Below are 23,294 nucleotides of genomic sequence, written 5' to 3' on the forward strand. Positions count from 1 at the left end.
GAAAGTCATAACCACAATGAAATACCACTTCACACCAGTGAGAAGGTGGAGAAAAAGGAACCCTCTTACACTGCTGGTAGGATTACAAGCTGGTTCAACCACTATGAAAAGCTGTATGGAGGACTACTAAAAATGGAGCTACGATGATTTAGCAATTCCATTCCTAAGAATCTAACCAAAGTTGACAAAATCATAAATTCAAAAGGATATCTGCACTCCTGTTTATTGTAGCACTATTTACAATTGCTAAGATATGGAAGCCTAAATGTCCAACCTAAATGACATAGATGACTAGGACTGCATTCGCACCAAACTATGTGTTAATCTATACACAATGGAACATATTTAGAAATCAAAATATATAAATTCATGCTATTTTATGCAACATGGATAAAAACAGATGGGATTTTGTTTTGTGAAATAAATTAAAGAGAAAATTTTCAGATGGTTTCACTAATAGGAAGAACATAGGGAAACCAAAGAAGAGATCAGAAAAAAAGAAAAAGAAATTAGCAAGCAAACTATAAATCAGAGACTCAACTAGAGAAGGGAAGTGAAAGGGATCTAAACATGAATGTGGGAAGTACAAGAGACCATGGTGGTAAATTTATGGGGATTAAACCTGAGGGGAAAATGAACACATGTGAAAAATAAATAAGAAAAAAAAAATAGTGGTACCATCTTGACCCATGAAAATGGCCCATTTTAAAAAGAATAGGAACAACAGGTAGGTGGGAGTGAAAAACCCTGTGCAAACTGTAAGGATATGTCCTGAAAAAAAAAATTAAAATTCCTAGTGGTCCAACCATACTTCTATTAGGTATCTGACCAAATAACATGAAAACTCTTACATGAAAAGATTTGTCTACGGCTGTCTACATAAAATAATCTCCAACTGCTAAGTCATGGAACCAATTAAATACCCTTCAACAAAGGAAGAATAAAGTAATTGTGGAATGTATACTCAATGGATGAAATAGTGACATTTGGAACAAAATGAACTGTGAGGCAATCATGTTATAATAAGTGATATAAATCAAAGAGCAAAAGACAGATACTGAATAGCTTCATTCATCTGTGACATCTAAGTAAAAAAAAAAAAGCACACACAAGAAAAATATAGTAGAAATAAATCTTGAACACAGTGAAAAAATAGGTTATCAGAGGGATCAGACAGAGGGAGGAGTGATGGGGAGGGAAGCAAATAGGGTACTTATATGGGCAGTTTGATTGCAAGGTGAGTAGAACATGGACTAGCAAAAACTGTAACCACACAAAAATTTAAAAAAATATGTAAGTCAAACATTACCAAAAAATCAAGACCAAAATTACAAAAGTAATTTTCATTTATATACAATAATAACTAATCTGAAAAAGTAAACTTATTTACAAAGGTATCAGAAACAATGAAATACAAATAAATTCAATCAAGGAGGTAAAAGATCTGTTCATTGAAAACTGATGAAAGAAAATGAGGAAAACACAAATACATGGTTTAAAGAATAATGGATTTAAAGAATCAGCATTTTTTTAAAGATTTATTTATTTAATTTATTTATGCATATAGAACTGGGGTACAGGCCAGAGGTACAGGGGTGGTGAGAGGATTCAACAGAAACAGAGTGGGGAGCAGAACAGGTAGATCAACAAAGTACACTGCTAAGGGGAGGAGCGGGCACGTCAGTAGAGGTCTGCCGCGCCATATGGATCACCTCCAGGGCTGGGGATCAAACTCACACTGTAGTGGCTGTAGCTAGCTTGCAAAGCTGTGTCCTAACCCGTTGCACCATCAGGGAGAGCAGAGATGAATCAACATTGTTAAAATTGCATTACAACCCAAGGCAATTTATGCATTCAAATTCCTTATTAAAATTTCTATGGAATTTTTGAAATGAAAAAATAATCAAAAAGTTTGCATAGAACCACAAAAGATCCTTTTACAGCCAACACACTAAGTCACACCCTTAAAATGGCAATCATCAAACAAACAGAAAATATGTGTTAATGAAGATATAGAGAAAATCAAGCCTTTGTATACTCTCAGTGGGAATGTGAATTGCCATAGCAACTATGGAAAGCAAAATGGACATTCCTCAAAAATTTAAAAACAGAGTATCATGTGACCCAGCAATCCACTTATATCTGAAGAAAATAAAGTCATTATCTTGTAGAACTATCTGGAATTACATGTTCCCAGAGCTTTATTTAACATAATTTTTGTTATTATTATAATAGTTTATTTTTACATGATTTTGTGCCCTTTTCCATTTCAGTTGTAATCCCCATGGACTTCCCATCACCAACTCACCCATCCCAGGAGCTTTATTTATAATAGCTAAGTCATGAACAACCTACCTACCAAATGGTTGATGAATGGATAAAGATAATGTTATGTGTTCATAAAATGGATTATTTATTCAGGCATAGGAAATCTGGTTATTTGCAACTATATGAATGAAACATTAGAGGATTCTTTTCAGTAAAATAAGAGAAACAAACACTATATAATTTCACTGAGTAAAATCTACAAAAACTGAACTCATAAAAATGGAGAATATATAGGTGGTTACTAGTGGTGAGTAGTCTGGCAGGAGGGAAAACAGGTGAGGTGGATAAGGGAAGGAAATTCCAGTTATAAGATGAATAATTTCAGGAATGTAATGTAGAACATGCTGAGTGAATTAAATACCATATGGTGTATTTGCAGTTGATAAAGAGTATATTTTAAATGTTCTCACCATGAAAACATTAGAGTTCTGAGATGATTGCTATGTTAACTAATCTTAATGTGATAATTATTTCACAATCCATTACATATATTAAATCTGTATGATGCACAAATTAAGATTATATAACTTTATGTTAATCATATTTCAATAAAACTGGAAAATCAATTGGGCAAAAACTTGAATTTTTCTCCAGAAAAGATACAGAGGAAGGCCTCCCTGATGGTGCAAAGGATTAAAGCTCAGCACTATCAAGCTATCTACAGCCTTTATGCATACATTCAATCCCCATCAAGGGAAGGGACCCTTACAGCACAGCAGCCCTCTCCTGTTTCCCCACTGTTCCCCTCAGCAATGTACTTCAGTAGATCTGCCTGTTCTGCTCCCCACTCTTTCTGGTGAATCCTCTCATCTGCCCCCCCACACCTCCAGCCTGTACCCAGTTCTTGTATGCAAAAATAAATAAATCTTTAAAAAAAAAAGTAAAAGATCAAGTAATATAATTTGAGATATAATGGGAAAATAGTCCTATTGCCACTGTGACTAATTAAACACATTTGATGGTTATTCTTAAGTTTTAATTCATAAACAGGTGTTTTCTACATCTTAAATCCTTAAATATAAAGTTCAATTCTTTTGTTTTACAGAAAATGTTGGGGCTCCATTATTTTTAGGAAAATCACCCTAAGTTGTTACAATAATCCCTATGGTTTAAAATACTAAATAATATTCCAATCATATGCTTTCACAAATTAAATATTTACAGCTAAATATTATGATTCACATTATACTAAATTCCATTCTGTATTAAATTATCATAACAATGCTTAACTTATTTAAAAGAACATACTTTTTATTAATTTCACGAATCAGTATAATTTTATTTGGGAACTATTTGAGCTAAGTCAAAAGAGAAAATATGAAACATATTCTCATTGGTAATATTTACATTCCAAAATACTGTTGGCAAGGAATATATCTTTAAAATAAGCTTTGTGCTCTCAGTTTTTCTTTTAAGAACTGTATATATACTTACCTGAGAATGTAAAGAACAATTCATTTTGTAAACCAGCCCTTTGCATTTTAACACGATGACATTCAGACTTAAGTAAGGAAACTTCACATGAAAGATCAAGAACCAGTTTGCTTAAAATCTGAAGAAGTTTCTTCTCAAAAGAAATATTATAGATACTATTGCAGGGAGCTGCATGATACCGAGCTGTGAACTGGTAATAATAATGAGGCTCACGATAAGCTGTAAAATAATTAAACAGAATAACACAAAAAATGGTCATTAGCAATTCAAATATGTAACAACTATTCAAAAGGAACTACTATTTGGAATAAATTGATGTATACTTTTAGAGAGATTATATATATGGATATACATAATGTAATAAATACATTTCTAGCAGTTACTAAGTAGCAAGACACTTTACAATAATTCATTTCAATCTCTTGAATCATTTAAGACTGGCTTTACTTTTAATCATAAGGAAATTGATTTCTTGTATTCTCAGTTCAACCCTATGCCATATGGTCAATGTACATACTACCAAATCTAGGATTCTAACCCAGAGCCTAGACTAAATAGTATACCTTAAACTCAAGAATGAAAACATCTCTAAGTTTAAATATTCATCTTGGAAGAACTTAAGAGTCATATACTTATCAATGATAATCCAAAAAAATCATATTTCTAAAAAAATCCAAAGTTAAATTTCTACTATCACAATGTCTGGAATTGAAAATATTTTTTATTAATTTTGAAGTATCACTAGAATAAAATTATAAAAATGATGAGAATCTAGAAAAGTATCAAAAAAGGCAGAAAGGTTTATATACCAAGACAAGTTAATCAATCTGCACTTCCTTCCTATTCCTAGTTTACAGATGTAGAAATGTTCCCCACTAAAGTGATACTTGCTATTTATCACTTTCCTTACCTAAGTCGAAATCAAAATTAAATATGTGTGTTTGTGTGTCTATCTACACAATCTACTTCTAGTCTTTCTGTTCAAGGGAGAGACTAGACATCTTTCACTGATTACAAACTATCACTTCTTTTCACAAACATGAATAAAAAGCATTAACTCATTCACTCCAACACTGGAAAATCTAACAGCATTAAAGTAAGAAGATGAGAATGAAAAGGGGAAAGGGACTAAAAGTAAATGAATACGCGAAACATTAAATAAGCTGTTTTATTAACAAGAGAGAAGATGTAACCATAAAAACTATTATAAACTGTTGTAGAAGAGATAAATATGAACTGTATGCATAAAAGAGCTGGGGTATACACCAGAGATGTAGAAGATGGGAAGAGTCATCAAAGACAAAGCAGGGAGAAGAGCAGGAGGACTGACTGAAATACACTGCTGAAAGGAGAAGCAGGAGAGATGAGAGGTCTGCTGTGCCATGTGGGTCAGCTCCCTGGCCTAGAATTGAACTCATCTGTTGGGACTGTGGATTGCTTCGTAGTGCTGAGACTTAAACCTTTGTGCTACTAAGGAGGCCACTGTTCTTTTAAAAAAATTAAACCCAATATAAACGTTGAAATGTATAATACATTGAGTAAAAAACTGGTTAAAATCTATTTATATATTTAGAGATCAAGTATAGAAGTCTCACAAGGCACGACACAAAATCAAAAACAAAACAATAAGACACAAGATGGTGAAATTACCAAGAATTCAAGACAAAGAATAACAATAAAGAAGAGATAAAAGCAGATAACATATAAAAGGAAACCCATATGATAGACATCATACATCTTTGCAAAAACTCCATGGGCAAAGAGAGAATCGGATGATATATCCAAAGTCTTCAACAAGATAAACTGCCAGCCAAAAACAGTATGTCCTGCAAGATTCTCATCATAGATGAAGAAAAAATAAAAAAAAATACATAAAAAAATAATGAAATAGTTCTCTTAACTAAATCAAAGAGAGGGAATTTTACCAAAAGATTGAACAAGGGATGTAAACATACCAAAAAACAAATAAACAAATGAAAAAGGTAACAGCAACATCTCATCTATTAAAAATCACTTTCATTGTAAATGGAAATTAAGTCACCAATTATAAGTGATATAGTAGCTGAATCAAAAAATAAATACACACCAAATAAAGGAGTGTCAAAATACACAAGTCAGTCTTTATCAGATCTGAAACCAAACAGTGTTAGCAACACAATAATCACTGAAAAATTCAGCACCCCACTTTTACCAGTAGTCAGATCAATCAAACAGAAAATAATAAAGAAAATGATAGCCATAAATGAGGAATTTTAATAGACATAAGGGCTTAAAGGGCACAAACCTCAAAAAAACCAAATGCACACTGTCCTTAAATGCACAAGAACATTCTCCCTGATAGACCATGTATTTGGTCACAAAACAAGTATCAGTAAATTCATGAAAACTTAAATTATGCTGATTATTTTCCCTGATCACAATGCTAACAAACGAGAAATCAACTACAAAAGGCAGGAAAAACCTCTTTGATATAGGGATTGAAAAAGACACTGCTGAATGAGTACTGGATGTCTGATGAAATCAAATAATAAATTAAAATATGTAGCTATGCATGAAAGTGAAGACACAACCTATCGGAATCTATGGGACATAAAAAATAGATACTACAAGGAAATTACATAGCATTTGAGGTCCACATTAAGAAACAAGAAAAGTTCAAATTAACAATCTTACTTCTTTTCTCAAGATAAATAACAAATGAAATCAAAAGCCAGTAGAAGGAAGCAAGTAATAACAATTACACAGAAATAAATGAAATTGTAATCAAAAGGACTGTTCAAAGAATCAATGAAACCAAAAGCTGGATCTTTAACAAAATAAAACATATGACTAGACTCACTAAAAGAGAAAAAAAAATCTAATATAGAGAAATGAAACAAAAGAGAAGTTACAGCAGGTATCTCTCAGGAATGTAGATTATCATTAAGAAATTATAACTAATACCTATATACCAACAAATGTAATAGCCCAGATCAAATTAAAAAAATTCTTAGTAATCTTGGACTGAACAGAAAAGAAATGGAAAATCTGAGCATATCAATCACAGCAAGTATATTGAAAGAGTAATCAAAAATCTCCAAAAGATCCAAAGTACATACAGAGATGTTTTCACTAGTAAATTCAACAAATTCTTCAAAAATAAATATTAGTAACTATCCCACTTACTCTTATAAAAAAAAATAGAGAATGAAGAAAGCTTTCCAAACATGTTTTATGAGACAAACATCATGTTTGTGACAGAGGGGTGGATCAGAAAAATGTGCTACACACACATACACACACACAGGAGACTACTACTCAGCTGTAAAAAAGGATGAATTCCTGCCATTTGTGACAACATAGCTGAAACTGGAGAGATTAATGCTAAGGAAATAAGTCAGAAAGAGAAAGACAAATACCAAGTGGTATGACTTTCACGAAGAATATAAAGAAATATTAAGGTTAGTCAAAACCAAACACCAATAATTACAATATCTGATTTTAAAAAGGAAAAGGAAAGGGGCAGTGTGAGCTGGGTAAGGGAGGAGCACAATCATACATGATGGAGGCTTATTCTAGCAGTGGTGGTGAATATTGTGTGAAGAGAAAACATTTGTGAATGTTTCCCTGTAACACCCAAAGATGCTCTGCAACTTTACTTCAATAAAAAAATACATCCCTATATGGCTCTGATGTTCACTATGGGTTTTATATTACTTTTGTCTTGTAATGAAAAAATAATTACTTAATTATGACTCTTAAGATTAAAGATACACATAACAGAAATATCTCAAATTAATAATTCAATGTTTACCACTGAGTATACTGGAAAAAAAAAAGAGGGGGGACTGACTTGAAGCAAGGTAAAGGAGGGAAATTAGAGTAGAGATAATACATAGCAAATTTACAAACAATGGAAAGACTCAATGAAACAAAAACCTAGTTTTTGAGAAATTGCCAAATTGATAAAACTCTCATTAGAGTAACAAAGAAAATAAAGTCCAAATTAACAAAAGCAGAAATGAGAGGAGTATTAACCCAAGCTTTCATAGATAAAAATTAAAAGAAACTATGAACTGTATGCCAATAAATTAGTTTATTAGATACAAAAATTCCCAAGAAGACACAAACTACTGAACTGACTTAAGAAAATAGTTTATATGAGTAGAGTTCTAAGAAGAAATTAAATTCATAATAAAAGCTATCCATGAAAAGTCCAAGCCATATACCTACTTAGGAGTTCTATCTCATGTTTAAAGAAAGGATAATTCTTAATGAAATCTTCCAAATTTAGAGGAAGAAAAACTTTACAACTTACACTATGCGGCCAGGATCACTATGAAACCAAAAGCAGACAAAAACATATCACAAGAAAAGTAAATTAGAGACTGGTAAATTTTAAGAATAAAGGTATAAGATTTGCAAAAAATAGCAACAACTGAATACAGTAGAATATTGAATTATATATCATGACGAAGTGGCATTTATCCCAGAGATGCAAGGCTGGCTTAGCATTTGTAAACCAATTAATACAACATAGCATCCAATAAACTACAAAATAAAAGTCATCATTAATGAAGGAAAAAGTACTTGGCAAGATCCAACATATCCTTTTACCATAAAAAAAAAAAACAAGAGACAGAATAGAAACATTCTTCCTCGAACTAATAAAGGGAGCCTTAAAAAATAACCACAGAACAACTATTATCAATACTGAAAGACATTTAACATTGTTTTCACCTCACATGAGATTAAAGCAAGGATGCCTATTCTCACCATTCTTACTCAACACAGTACAGGAAGTCCTAGTCTCAACAATAAGACAATAAAGATGAGCAGCACATCAACTGAAAAGGAAGAATATACATATGCAAAAAAAATGAAACGTCATACTTACATAAAAATTAATTGCAAGTGAATCACATCAAAAGTAAAGCCACAGGCCCTCCCTGGTAGCGCAGCGGGTTAAAGCACTGCACTGAGAAGCTAAAGCCACTTCCGCATGAGTTCGATCCCGCCTGCCCCGGAGGTGACCACATGGCGTGGCAGACCTCTCCTGACCCGCCCGCTGCTCCCCTCAGCAGTGTACTTCGTAGATCTGCCTGTTCTGCTCCCCGCTCTGTCTCTGGTGAAGTCTCTCACCGCCCCTGAGCCTCTGGCCTGTACCCCAGTTCTGTATGTACAAATAAATAAATCTTTAAAAAAAAAAAATGTAAAGCCACAAATCTTTAAAGATTGGGACAAATATTTGAAAATAATATAACAAATCTTATCTGGAAATAAATTTCTAAAGAAACTCAGAAAACTCAACAAATATATAAACAAATCCACTCCACTCGACAAATGGGCAAATGATAAATATTTCAAAGAGGAAACAGCACATGTGTTTATATAAATAATGGTTTAACATCATTAAATATTAAATAAATGCAAATGAAGACCAAAGTGACAATCACTTCATATCTATCAAAAGGATAAAATAAAAGGCAATAACAACACCAACAACTGATGGGGAATTAAAGGTACTCCAATACTCTTAATTGCTTATGGAATGTAAATGTCACAGTCATTTTGGAAATCACTGTAGCAGTTACTTATAAAACTTGGAGCTACCACATGGTCCTGTATTTGGGCATTTTTCCAATTTTAACTTAAAAAAAGAAAAACTTTTCTCTACAGAAAAAAATATACATTGTGCATAGGAACTTCAAAGATAATAGGCCAAACAGGAAGCATCCCAGATGTCCCCGTAAGGATAACTAAATAAACAAACTGCAGTGTATCTATACTATGGAATACAATTCAGTAAAAACAGGGAATGAGTGACAGATGAACTAAAAATTTATATGTCTAGGGAAACAGGACAAATGAAAAAGTCCAAACCCATTAAAATATATACTGTTTCACTGTATTTACATGGGACTCTGGAAATAATGGAATTGTATAGTACTGGAAAGACTGGTGATTGTCAGGTATGAGTGAGGTGAGGGTTAGAGCAAAATGCTTTGATTATAAAAAGGTAGCCCAAGATATATTTCAAATGATGTAATTGTTCTGTATCTTTACTGTAATGGTGGATGAAAACACACTGACAACCCTACACATGTTATAAAACTTAGAAAAGCAAACATATATACACCCAAGTAAAAATAAAATCAGAGTTAAACTGATATGGTAACTAACTGAAGAGGTGGGATCCCATATTTCTGAATCATAATCAGTGTTGTGAGATTACACTATTAAAAAAAAAAACTATTTAAACAATCAAGAAAAAAAACTAGAATGAAATAAGGTTGGTGAATTATAACAAAATTAATGTATTGGCCTGATAAAATATAAAATGTCACTATCAGGATGTGAGATCTCTATTATTGCTTGCAATTACATATGAATCTATAATTACTCAAAACGAAATTTATGATTAGGAAAATAAGTCTAGCAAAGTAAATACAGGAAACTTTATTTTCTAAGTATACACAGCAAACTTCTAGGGGTAAAAGAAATTACTAGAGAAAAAAACTGACTAATCTCATTACAACAATATTGGAAATTTCAATAGCATAAACATTATCAAAACTAAAGCCAAATGAGAAAAAAAGTGTAAAAGTTATTTGTAACTTGAAAAAAGATGAAATGGTAAACAAAGTAGTAGACACATAAATTACTTTAAAAAAGGCAACCCATCCAAGAGGAAAAACGGCATTAGGTGAGGACATAACTAGTCATGGCATCTGGTGTTTATTGACAGAGAGTACCACAATGACCTTTTTAGTTATGTAAGATTTTCACTACTCAGAGCACAGCAATTATGTAGCTAAATAAAATGTAAAAAGCTAATCAAATTTATGAATAATGAAAAATACAACACTGCCTATATCTTAAATTCAAATATTCATAAATACTAGCAATCACATCATTATTATAAATCAGCATTCATAACAGGTAATTTTATATTTATCAGCTTATAGGACTACCCTTATGAGAGATTTCAAAGCGTTATTTGCTTTAAACTTTACATATGAAAATAGCTAAATGGAGAAAACTGCAATGTAACAAAATTATGGATTAAAAGGTTTAAACAAATAGCCTAAGAAAGTTAATGTAATATCTCATAAGTAATTATGTTTCTTGGATATATGTGATAGCTATTTTTGAGTGACAAAAACGATGAGGAAATCACTAATAATTCTGCCATTTGTTCTGCATCCAAATATGAAGACAATGGATATTTTTTTCCCTATTACTATTTTTAACATTAGGAAAATTTACCACAAAATTAGTGCCTTAAAATAACAAACTTATTAACTTACAGCTTTGGGAGTTTTAAGTCTAAAATGAATCTATACAAGGCTAGAATCAGGTGCTTTGCTTCTCAAAGCTCCAGAAGAAAAATCAACTTTTCTGCACTTTTTAACTTCCAAAGGTCTCCTTCATTTCATCGCTGTTTCCTCCATTTTTCAAAGAAAATCACTCCAACCTCTCCTTTCATCATCATAACTTTTGTTACTGCCTTTGACTCTATAGTGTCCTTCTTACAATAACACTTGTGAATACAGTGGGCTATAGTGCAGGCAGGCAACAGGGCAGAATGGGCAAGAGAGAGTCCTGAAGAACTCAGCGGCTTTTTCAGGCTTTTTAATGATCTTTCTACAACAATTGTGGTGAGGCAACCAGGTGCAGGGCAGTCAGGGAGGTCAGGGACCAGAAAGCTGGCAATCCTCCCAGCCCCCAGAGAATCCCTATTCTTTGAGCTCTCTCTGACATTCTCTTTGGTCTCTCCACCTCTTTTCACTGTATTCCACTGCATGGTCCTCTGCCACCCATACATGCTCTGTCTCTCAACTCAAGTATGCCTACTTACGCATGCCCACCACACTCCAGGTGCCCATGATTAGGCACACGTACTCCAAGCTCACGCTCCAAAGCGGACCTGCACCCAAGGCCACACAGGTGGTAGCCACAGAGGCCAACAGGGCAAACTCCTGAGTGTCACTTACCCTACATAGGTTTACCCAGTTAATTAGGTAATCTCTCATACCAAAATCTGTAAATTATAAATCCCCTTTGAGATGGTAGGGTAACATTTACACATGTTGTGAGTTTAGAAACAGACATCTTTGAGGGCAAATAGTCAATCCTCTACATGTGGACTCCAGCAATGAGAAGGAACTTAACAAGCTGCCTTATTTTATACTGTTTTGCTGGTTATTCCTTATCAACTCAGTTCTCCCTAGTCTCACACCTCAAAAGATGAAATTGCTTTTAGAAAGGATTTGACAACAGTGATACTTCAATTTCCAATTTGGGAGGATGAGAGTATATCATTAAGCATAATACTAAGAATTTAAAAGCAGTACAGACCACTACAATCTCATCATAATGACTTAAAAACATTTTCCCCATTTTCATTTACTGACTTAAATTTTCTATGTTCATGTCAACATTCTCTTGCAGGAAAAACAAAACAGAACACTAACCACTTATAAAGTACTTGGTGAAATATAGGCAGTAACTATAATACAATAAAAATAAGTAGGTCTTCCCTGGTGACACAGTGGGTTAAAGAGCAGCTATCTTTTATGAAGCTATCTGCAGCACAAGTTCAATTCGCTGCCAGGAAGGTGACCCACAAAGCACAGCAGACCTCTCCCATCTGCCCTCTCTTCTCTTCAGCAGTGTATTTCAGTCTGCCTATTCTGTTCCCCATTCTGTCTCTGATGAATTCTCTCACACCGCCACAACTCTGACCTGTACCCCAGTTCTTGTGTGCATAAATAAATAAATCTTTAAAAAAAAATACACTATAATAGGGCCCTCCCTATTGGCTCAGCAGGTTAAAAGCACAGCATTAACAAGCTAAAGCCATTTCCGCAAGAGTTCAATTCCGCCTGCCCCGGAGGTGATCCACATGGCTAGGCAGACCTCTCCTGACCAGCGCGCTGCTCCCCTCAGCAGTGTACTTCCTTGATCTGCCTGTTCTGCTCCCACTCTATCTCTGGTGAATTCTCTCGCTGCCCCTGAACTCCTGCCTGTACCCCAGTTACAAATAAATAAATCTTTAAAAAAAAAAAACTAAAATAAAGTAACAAAATATCCTTAAATCAAACCTTAATATATAAATAAAAAATTAAATATATGAACAGATTAACATTTTAATATAATTAAATGCTGTTCTTACCATACACAATATATTTTAGTTGAAGATTTTTAACCACTTCTTCCACAGTAGGTTTATACTCAAGGAAACATGTGTAAACTCCACTCATACTCTCCTCAAAATTCTGGAATACAAGACTCCCTGTGGATGTTATTTTTGAAGTGTTGTTTTCTAATAAAGGAATAAAATACAGCAACTAGTTGATTATATGAAAATGATATAAAATAAAAATATTTTAACAAAGCAAACCTTAAAAATTAACTATAGAATCACTGAAGAAGGTGAGGGCCTAACTAGACTTGGCATCTGGTGTTGGTTCACAGAGGGTGCCAGAGGGTGCCATACCTACACGGTATGTCAGATTTTCACTATTCAAAACTCATCAAATGTGTAGCTAGGTAGTAATTGACTAACAATTACAAGTATTTATCTACTCCTTTCATTGAACTGGACACTACATACACACACACACACACACACATACACATATGTACACACACATATATAGGCATATAGACAAATGTATAACTAATCATATACTCCTATATATATGTATTTTATTAAGTTATGACTCTAAACTTACAAACTACATATGATAAAGATGAAAGTATACCCAGAGCACTGCATAATTACAAATAACCAGGGATTTATTTTCTTTGTATATGAATACTAAGCAAAATTTAGGTTAAAAGCTTAAGGATTTCAGAAAAAAGGGGGGGAGGATAGAGAGATTAAATCACCTAACGTCACACAATTATAGTTGTAGTGTTGGGAGTTAGAAGTGTAAGCTCCATTTTTATTTCAACATGCTTCATTATTTAAGTATTACCATAAAAGAATGGGATGTTCAATTGGAAAAAATGTCTGAACTTGAGGTTTGATTTTCTCACAATCTATACTACTCTGGGGTAATCAACTAATCTTTCTCATGTCAAGCCCTTCACCTATATGACAAAGAATCATAAGAGATGACAGTATATCTCACAATAATGTTTTAGGTAATAATACAGAAATAGTTGAAGTACTTGGAAATGTTATACTAACTAACTAATTCAAGTTGTGATCTGAGAGTTTATAATCACAATTTTGACTAGGGAAATTATTATGTATTAAAAATTGCTTATTAAAAATTGAATATGCCATACATTCGAAGAGTATCATTGCTTATCTTTTTCAATTTTAAGTAAATTATTTGTTGCATATAAATTTCAAGTTGAACTATTTCTTCAAAATAAGATAAAGGATTAATGCTCTTATTGATAAAAGTCTCTATTATGAATTTATTCAATAAAAAACTTATTGTTGTTCTAACATATGCAAACCGTATTTCATATAAGGAAGGAGAAAATGATCTATATATCTACCCACATAGAACATTATGCCTTGAATACTCTCATTTCTATATCCTGGATGAAACTGAAAATGTTATATAAACGTAGAATATAATTCTACTGTAATGGCTACTTCTTCAAGAACATCTTCTGAGTAAAGATTATATACTCAGCATAAATGTTGCTCTTCTAACACCGATATTTCATAGTATCATGATAAAAATGTGATCATACAGTATAATGAAGTTTAAAATATGTCATCAATAAATTTATTCATTCCTTGAAAATAACGTGAAATGAAATTTTCCCAGGGTATCAATCTTATCAATATATTTTAATATGAAAACCTGAAAATTAAGAAGCACATAATATATAATAAAACATACTCTGACTCCCTTTTGAAAGAGGCACAGAGAATTTCATAGCCAATAGAAGCATCCAACTAATATTATCACTTAATAAAAAGATTTTAAGTAAGTTTAAGTGAGAGTTTCATGAAGCCAAACTAGATTTCTAGAAATTTATGACTTAGAAGTTCTAAAGTTATATTCCAAAATTTAAACAAATTTTCATTAGAGCTCATTGTGTTAAAAAGTTACCTTCTGGTTTCTGTTCAGACATGAAAACAGAACATCAGGTCATCATTACCACCATTACAACAAGGAAAAAGCAAAGAACTGTATTTGACCAACTTTAGTTAAACCAGAATTAAGGTGTTGAAATTATTTTAATTCAACAAGTTAACTAAAATCTGGAGAACAGGAGACTATGGTAGAATAAGACCCATCCATATGTTATAACAGCTGTGTAATAAGTAAGATTCAGCTAAAAGTTTCCAATTAATTGTGAAAATTCAAAGATTAACCAGTATGAACAGATATACTCATCGAAGATCACAGGTATGTAGAAGGGAGACTGCACCTCCTATGGGATTTGCCTTATAAACACCTATGAACATTCAAAAGGATAATCACAAAAGGAAAATCATGAGAACCCTGGGCAAGAACCCCACATGTGTTGGTAGAGGAGAAGCCCAGTAATTATGTGAAAATCCATTTACACCTAGTATGTCTACCTCCTGGTAAGGACAATACTTTATTCTCTAGGGAGAAGAGAAAGAGATATGACCACCCCAGGTACTATAGAAACATGTTACAACTTAAGGAAGGAAATGGGAATCGGCAAAAAAAATAAAGACTTTCTTGAGGAAACCTCAGCAAGAAGTAATAGATGAGCAAGCTGGAGGAAATGTTTGAACACTTGTGAAGACTGGACTTCTAAGATCCAGGGAAACCATACCGATCAAAGCAGGAGTTTGATGAACATAATACTCCCACATATAAATTACTAGAAAGATTCTCTTAGGAGAAATCAAAAAAAAAAAAAAAAAAGGAGAAACCAACGTTAAGTAATGACTAGACATTGGGAAAGAAAAGGAAAAATTTCTTATGAAACAGCCTACATGTTAACGTGTTTTCAAGGATCCAAAATGTTTTGAGTATCCACAGAAACAACACCAAACTTAAGACACTTCTAACTAAGTCAATACAAGTTGCCAGTATTAAAGACTTAACAGAATTAGAAACAGATATTTCTCTCATAGCATAAAAATACTAATCTCAATTATCTCCTAATTTATTTAACATGTTCAACTTTAACAAAAAATAGAAGTGTGGAATAATGGATTTTTCAGGTTTTTTCCACCATCCCATCATTTGCCTCCATGATCAACACCTGTGGTCATACATGAGCGCCTGATGGCGGCACCTGGAGTGTGGTGTGGGCATGTGTAAGTGGGTACATGAGCCAGAGATGGAGCATTACTGGGGGCTGTGCAGACAAGTGCAATAAATACTAGCAGAGAGGCCATGAGATGATGCCAGAGAGATTCCAAAGTAAAGATCTGCTGCCAGCCAGGAGCCTGCAGAACCCCCTGCTTGCCCTATACCTGGATGCCTCACTACAAATGGTGTGGAAAGATTATTAAAAGCCTGAAAATGCCACTGAGGGTTCCAGGACTCTCTTTTCCCATCTGCATAGATCCACAGAAAACCTGCTCTGTGCCCTGTTGGGGCTACAAGGAGGCATACAGAAAGGCAAAAATAGCACATGCCCCAAACAAAAATTAATGTTCAGGACCAGACTCATATATGACATAAACCTCAGAAGGATCAAAACAGCTAAGTTAAAATAACTATGATTCATATATTAAGTAGATTTAAAAGAAAACACACAACATGTATGATCAGAAATGAATAAATTATGAAACAGAAATACTGAAGAAATAAGCAAACAAAAGCAAAATAAGCAAAAAAAAGAAAGCAGTGACAAAGATGAAGTATTTCTTCAGTGGTCTCATAAAAGGACTGACACAGTCAGATGAAGAATAAACAAAGAAATTGTTCAAAAAAGAAACAAAAACAATACAAAGCAAAATAATAACCAAGAAAAATGAAGATTAAAAAAAATACAAGAGTTGTGGAATGCTATCAAACAGTGACATGAGTGTGATACAAATCACAGAATAGGGAAAACAATATATAGGCAAAAAAAAATTGAAATGACTGAGAATTTTAAGAAATCGATGACAAATACCAAACTACTGATAAATATTCAAGAATCCTAGGGAAACCAAATGAATACAAAGAGGACATATTTATTAAAGTCACTGAAAATAATGAGAAAAGCTATAAGCTCATTGTCGACAAATGAAGGATAAAAATTATAAGCAGATCCATTAGAAATTATGCAAGCATAAAGAATATAGATCAATATCTATATAATGCTGAAAGAAAATAATTGCTAGCCCAAAATTGTACATTTGACAAAGGAAAAAGAGCAAATTTAACCCAAAGCAAAAAAATAAATAAATAAATAAATAAAGATCAAAGCAATAATCAACAAGATTAAAACAAACAAACAAAAATCCAGAGAAAAATAAGGCTGCCCCTTTTAAAAGATAAGTAGGTAAAAATGTCAACCTCTAGCCAAAGAAACCAAGGAAGAAAAGTCACAACCAGTATCAGGAGTGAATGAGAATAGGACATGAACATATTAAAAATGTAAGAAAGTATGCCACATACTGTATTATGAACATAAATTTAACAAGTTGAACAAAAAATCCAAGTTAGCCTCTTTAAAAGATACAAACTACATGACCCTTCCTGGTGGCTCAGTGGGTTGAAGCACATCAGTAAGAAGCTAATGCCACTTCAGCATCAGTTCCAAGCTGGCCTGCCCCGTAACTAAATATAACATTACTATTAAAGTCTTTTGAAATATAACTCAAATCAAAGAATGGGGAAATTATTCACAATATATTTGTTAAAGGACCTGTGTTGAGAATATGTAAAATTTTATACTGGTGGTGCAGTGGGACTAAGAAGCTAAAGCCACTTCAGTGTGAATTTGATACCCCACCCCACTTAGAGGTGATCCACATGGTGTGGCAGACCTCTTCTGACCCGCCCGCTCCTCCCCTCAGCAGTGTACTTCATAAATCTGCCTGTTCTGCTTCCCGCTCTGTCTCTGGTGAATCCTCTCACCACCCTTGCACCTCTGGCCTATACCCCAGTTCTGTGTGAATAAATAAATAAATCTCTAAAAAAAAAAAATACAACATACAAAACAAATCACAAGATGGTGAGAACAATCATTCCTACCTCATTTAAATTTTATGTGAATTCTGAAAGCAGAATTCAAAGGCAGAGGACTTCTGAAAGATATCTTTTTCTCTGAATATCTGTTCTCCCATATGTAAAATAGAGAAAATGACTGCAGTTACCAAAAACTATTGTAAAATTAAAAAAAAAATTGTAAATTGTTTAGAACTACATATAACATATGATATACAATACAAGCTTATTATTTTTATAACACTCAAAATAAAAAAGTAAGATTGTCTACTTGAGTATATATATGCATACACACACACACACACATATATGTTTGTGTATTTAAATACAATGGTAAGTGCATTGAGAAAAGCAAGAAGAGAACTTTGTAAGAATTTAAGGCTGTGTTCAACTGATGAGAGCTGGAGACAGAATGTAATTTTGAAACTACAACTAGAAGTTAAAAAGTCTTGGTAATGGCACATCTTATATAAGAATGTCTGCACTATTTTGCTTTATAACTTTCACATATACAAATATAATCTTATGTGTGTCATTAGATAGTTCATATATATCAGATGCTTTATAATAACAAATACTAAGAAAATCTATCATTTTGTTTTAAACAGTAAGGATGTGATAACAGCTTAAAGTTAAACATTGTGTATGTATATTTACAAATATATTTTTATGAATATTTTAGAAAAGTGAGAAAGTAAACACAACAAGGAATTCATCAGAATTGTGTTAGAGTTGTAATAAGAGTTATATATCTTGTTGCAACAACTTCATTATGTTTACAAAGAAAAAATATTGAGAGGGGGAAAAAGTTAAGAGGGAAGAGAAAAAAGGAAGGAAAGGAAGAAAAGGAGTCAGAAACAGACCAAATCTAAGACTTACCTTGTACACTTTTAGTTTACATTAAAAAAATGGCCTGAGTATTTCCAAAAGACCAGATATGAAAGCAATTACATAGTTATATGATTTATTTAGTTCAACTTAGGGTAACTAAGTTTGGAATATTTATAAAAATAGAAGAAAGCTTAAAGATAAAGTTCAAAAATGGGTCTCTTTATAAGCTGTAAGAAAATTAGACAATATATTCCAGTTATTTAAAAATAATAGCAGAACTAATGAATTTTAAAACTTATAGGCAATGAACAGTGATCTGATACTGCTCTGAAAACTAGAGAAATTTAGAATATAGAATTTTCTGGCAATAATTTTTTATAAATATAAAAATCATTGTATTAATAAAATTTTTATTCTTAGAAATAAGTGCATTTCTGAAAATGTATGTTCCATTATAAAAGTGAAAAAATATTTCTCTTACAGAATTTAAAATTTAATAATATACTATACTTTGGATTAAAAAATTGCATGAAATGTTACATGTCTTAAGAGGAAAAAAATTTCATATTTCTATTACCAAATCAAAGGAGAAATAAATTACAACAACTCAATACTTAAATGTTTCTACCTTTGACCTTAGAGAATTTCAGTATCGGTGTAAAATATATTTACTATACATGCTTGCATTACATTGTGTTATCACAATAAATTTTAGTTGAGTTTACAGTGGTAGATGTTTGTACCACTGGCCCACTTCATAGAATAAACATTCAACCTGTTGAGGTTACACAATAGTAACCTCCTGTTATTGAAATCTGCTGACTCATTCCTATTACTTTATTTCAGTCAGGTAGCACTCATGCCTATCTTTGTACCTCCCACAAAACCTAATTCAGGCAACTACTTTGTAGCAGCTCATCAAAAGCTAAATAATGTTGAAGAAGCACTGCTTAACTTAAATAGTGTTTGTCTTAGCTATTTTAGAAGAATATAAATACAAAAAAAAACAGATAATTCACCAAAAAATGTAAAATTACATAAAAACATGAATTAAAACACACTACAAAATAGTCCTTATGAATATTTCTTCAGAATGTCTTTGCTATAATACTCTCCTCTATTCAAGACAACAAAATAAACTTATTCTTTCACAAGCACTACTTGAAAATGTCATTAAAGATTTTAAAATAAAAACAAAGAAAAGATTGTTTTTCTTATAAATCAATTAAGAAAAATTTCATTGGAAGCTTTAGGTGTTTCAATTTACAGGCTTATAGGATTAAAAAAATTAATATGGATTTTAACAAGGCTGTAAACATAATCTAATTTATATTCTTAAACTGCACACACCAAAGAAAACTCCAATTCCAGTAAATAAAAAGTAGCTATAAAAGTAGAATACATACATATTTCAGAATAAAAAATAAGATGGAGAAAATGCCAACCAAATCAGCAATACCTACTTGGAATTAAGTACCTTCAGAATAGTATACTTCTCAAAAATGTGAAAACTCTTAGCCTTCCAATACAGAAGTATCCCTTTTCCCTCTCCATAAATATGCCACTGCTGGGAGGAGAGATCAAGATGGCAGCAGAGTAAAGACACAGAGATCACTGTGTCCAGCCTTGCACAGGAATGGAGGACTGAAAATGGACTATACACTTACGTACTACGAGTTTCAACCCAAATGAAAACACTGGATTCACTAGAAGGTAAATAACTGAGGGGGAATCAGTGAGTGGGGGCGGGTTCCAATAAGGGAATTCCTGGGAAAACCCAGGTGCCTGGAAGTTTGGCAGGCTACAGGAGCTGCCAAACTAAACTAAACCCCACACTAAAGCCATGGAGGTGAAGGGGGATGGCTCAGCTCAGTGAGTGGAGTCCAGGCTGAGGAAAGACTGCAAATCTGATCCGCAACACCTGGGTACAGGGAAAAAAACACGGAAACTGCAGACCCGATCTGGAATACCTGGGGGTCTTGTAAAGCTGCTGGGGACCAGCTCTGAAACGGGAAAGATGACGGCAGAATAAAGACTATGAGACAACTACATTCAAGTTTGCAGGGGAATATATAAAAACGGACTATAGACTTACATACTACAAGTTTCAACCCAAATGAGAACACCCTGGACACACTACAAGGAAGATAACTGAGGGAGAATCGGCTATTAGGAAATTCCCATAAGGGAATTCCTAACCAGAAGCTGCACAGGCAGGATTAGCAGAACCCTGCATCTCTGATCAGGGAACTCCAGTGGCTTCCTACTCGTTAGGCTCCTTTAAAAATCTAGGCTCCCGGAAGCCAGGAAGCTCTGCAATGGGAGATTGACTGCAGCAGCAGCTAAGGCTGCTCTGCACAGCTGCAGCAATTTTTTGCCCCAGCCCTGCTACAGCCCTGGAGATAAACTGAGACTACTCAGCTAGGGAGAGGAAACCAAATTATGGGGAAAGACTGCAGCTCAGAACCAGGAGTGCCCAGACCTGAGGATACACCGCAGAGTTGTTGCCGTCCTTTGCCCCAGCAGCCCTGACAAAGCCCTGGATATAAACTGAGACAACACTGCTAGGTGAGTGAATCCCAAGCTGCTATGGGGGGCAGGGGAAAAAAAAAAAACAAAACTGCTTACTTAGAGCCTGGGAGGTGGAGAAGAGGAACTGGCAATTGGGGCCCCTCTAATCCTACATACATCTCCTGCCCCCACAACAGAGATCTGAGATTTGGCAACATTAATGTTTGGTCAGGTCTTGGCGCCATTTTTAAGGCATGGTCAACAAGAATCACAAAGCCCCTGAGTTAAAGAGGGGGAAAAAGAAAAAAAAAAAACGGTTAGACAGGAACCAACCACAGGTCCAAGCCTAGGAAAATGCAACAATTTTAACAATCTTCCATGGGCACATTCAACATAGAGAGGCACTAAGAAGTGACTCAAATGGGAGACTTGCTAAGGTGTCTACGTGCTTACCGCATCTACCCACAAAAACTGTGGTAAAACCCTGGAGTTAAAGAGATACAGCTGGGCTCTGTGAGAGGACCTCAGGCAGTGGGGAGGCACTGCTCAGAGAGGGACTGTTTGGATGAGACACAAAGAGCCCTGAAAGCTCAGAGGGAGTACTGGCAGCTTGCTCATCTGGGAGGATTTCAGCCCTCTGGCACTCCCCTGCACTCCTCTGGGGAGGGGGAGATCACACCCCCAGAACAGAGGCCCAAACACTTGTGAGCCAGAAAGCTCAAAGTACTTAGAAAGTAAAAAAAGCCAGCCACCAACTCAGCCACAGACCCAGCTCCAGGGAAACCTACAACACTTCTAATACAACATAACCACCACGAGCACATCAAGCATAGAGGGAACCTGGGACATCCGAAGGCTACAAAGGTCAACAGACAGCATCCAGAAGCATGGACTCAACTTGTTACAAAACAGGGTGAACAACACAAGAGACCCCTGACTGTTACCAGCTGAGAAGACATACACAATTACACACAGTGGGGGTTGGTAAAAATAACACAACTCAGAATACCCTCCACAACTGAAGTGTCTGGAAGTCCTTCAGCCATAACAGAAAGAACATCCAAAAAAAAAAAAAGCCAATCAATAATAGCAACGCCATCTCTCAGCGAATAGAAAGTATTAGAAAGTATTAGAAAATACACAACAGGGAAAAGAAAGCAAACAAATATTCCACCAAGTCCACAGGGGGGAAATTCACCACAAAATGATCAGTCAGCATTAACCAACAAAGAAATAGAAGAACTGTTCAACATCCCAGATAAAGAATTCAGAATCATCACGGTAAACAAATAAAATGAAATGAGGTAAGCCATCCAGGATTTGAAGAATGCAAACAAGGAAATGAATGAAAGAAATGAAAAAAAATATGAGATAAGCAATCAACAAACTGAAGAAAGAAAGTGAGATATTAAAAAAGGAAACAGAAATTCAGGCAATGAAAAGGCCACTATAGGAGATAAAGAATGCTGGTAAAAGTAATGAAAACATGTCGGGGTGCCCGGGACCCCAGCCCCATGATTCAGCAGCCACACCCGCCTGTATAAGGAAGTTAATGCTTCCACATGATCAATGTATGCTCGTTGTGTGCCCTGCCCAAATATGGTTGTTGTACACATGAGCAGTGCTCTGATTGGCCAATGTACACGTGAGCAGTGCCCTGATTGGTCAATGAATGCTATTTAAGCAACTGCCATAACGGACTCTGGGAGAGGGGGGCAGCAGAGAGGAGGCAAGCTAGAGCAAGCAAAGGAAGCAAGCAGGAGGAGAAGGGGGGGAGGCAGCAGGGAGGAGGAAAGCTAGAGAGAGAGAGAGAGAGAGGCAGGCAGGCAGGCGCGCGAGGGAGAAGAATAAAGGGTCCAGAAGAAGATATATCGTGGTGTCTCTCTTTTGGCAGAGTGCATCACAAAAACAGAATAGATGAAATGGAAGAACTAATCAGCAACCTCAAAGACACAGAAACAAAGAGAATTTAAAAAGAAAAAGAGAAGTAAATAGGAAAAGGAATGAAGAAACACTTCAAGAGCTATCTGACACCATTAGGAAAGGAAATATCAGAGTTATAGGTATCCCAGAAGGCGAAGAGAAAGG

At 34.4% G+C, this 23,294-nt stretch overlaps 1 protein-coding gene across 1 annotated transcript in view; it reads right to left on the reverse strand.

Annotated features, from left to right (window-relative positions):
* Positions 1-23,294, reverse strand: part of ZPBP (zona pellucida binding protein) — a gene marked incomplete at its 5' end in the record, with an annotated part of 157,299 nt that overhangs the window by 113,684 nt on the left and 20,321 nt on the right. The window contains 2 exons of the mRNA XM_004694483.2: positions 3,763-3,981; positions 12,920-13,069. Of these exons, the coding sequence (XP_004694540.1) occupies positions 3,763-3,981; positions 12,920-13,069 (369 nt within the window). The remainder of the gene's footprint in view (positions 1-3,762; positions 3,982-12,919; positions 13,070-23,294) is intronic.

This window comes from Condylura cristata, unplaced genomic scaffold, assembly GCF_000260355.1.
Source record: "Condylura cristata isolate star-nosed mole 26May11 unplaced genomic scaffold, ConCri1.0 scaffold00044, whole genome shotgun sequence".
Classification (NCBI taxonomy): Eukaryota; Metazoa; Chordata; class Mammalia; order Eulipotyphla; family Talpidae; genus Condylura; species Condylura cristata.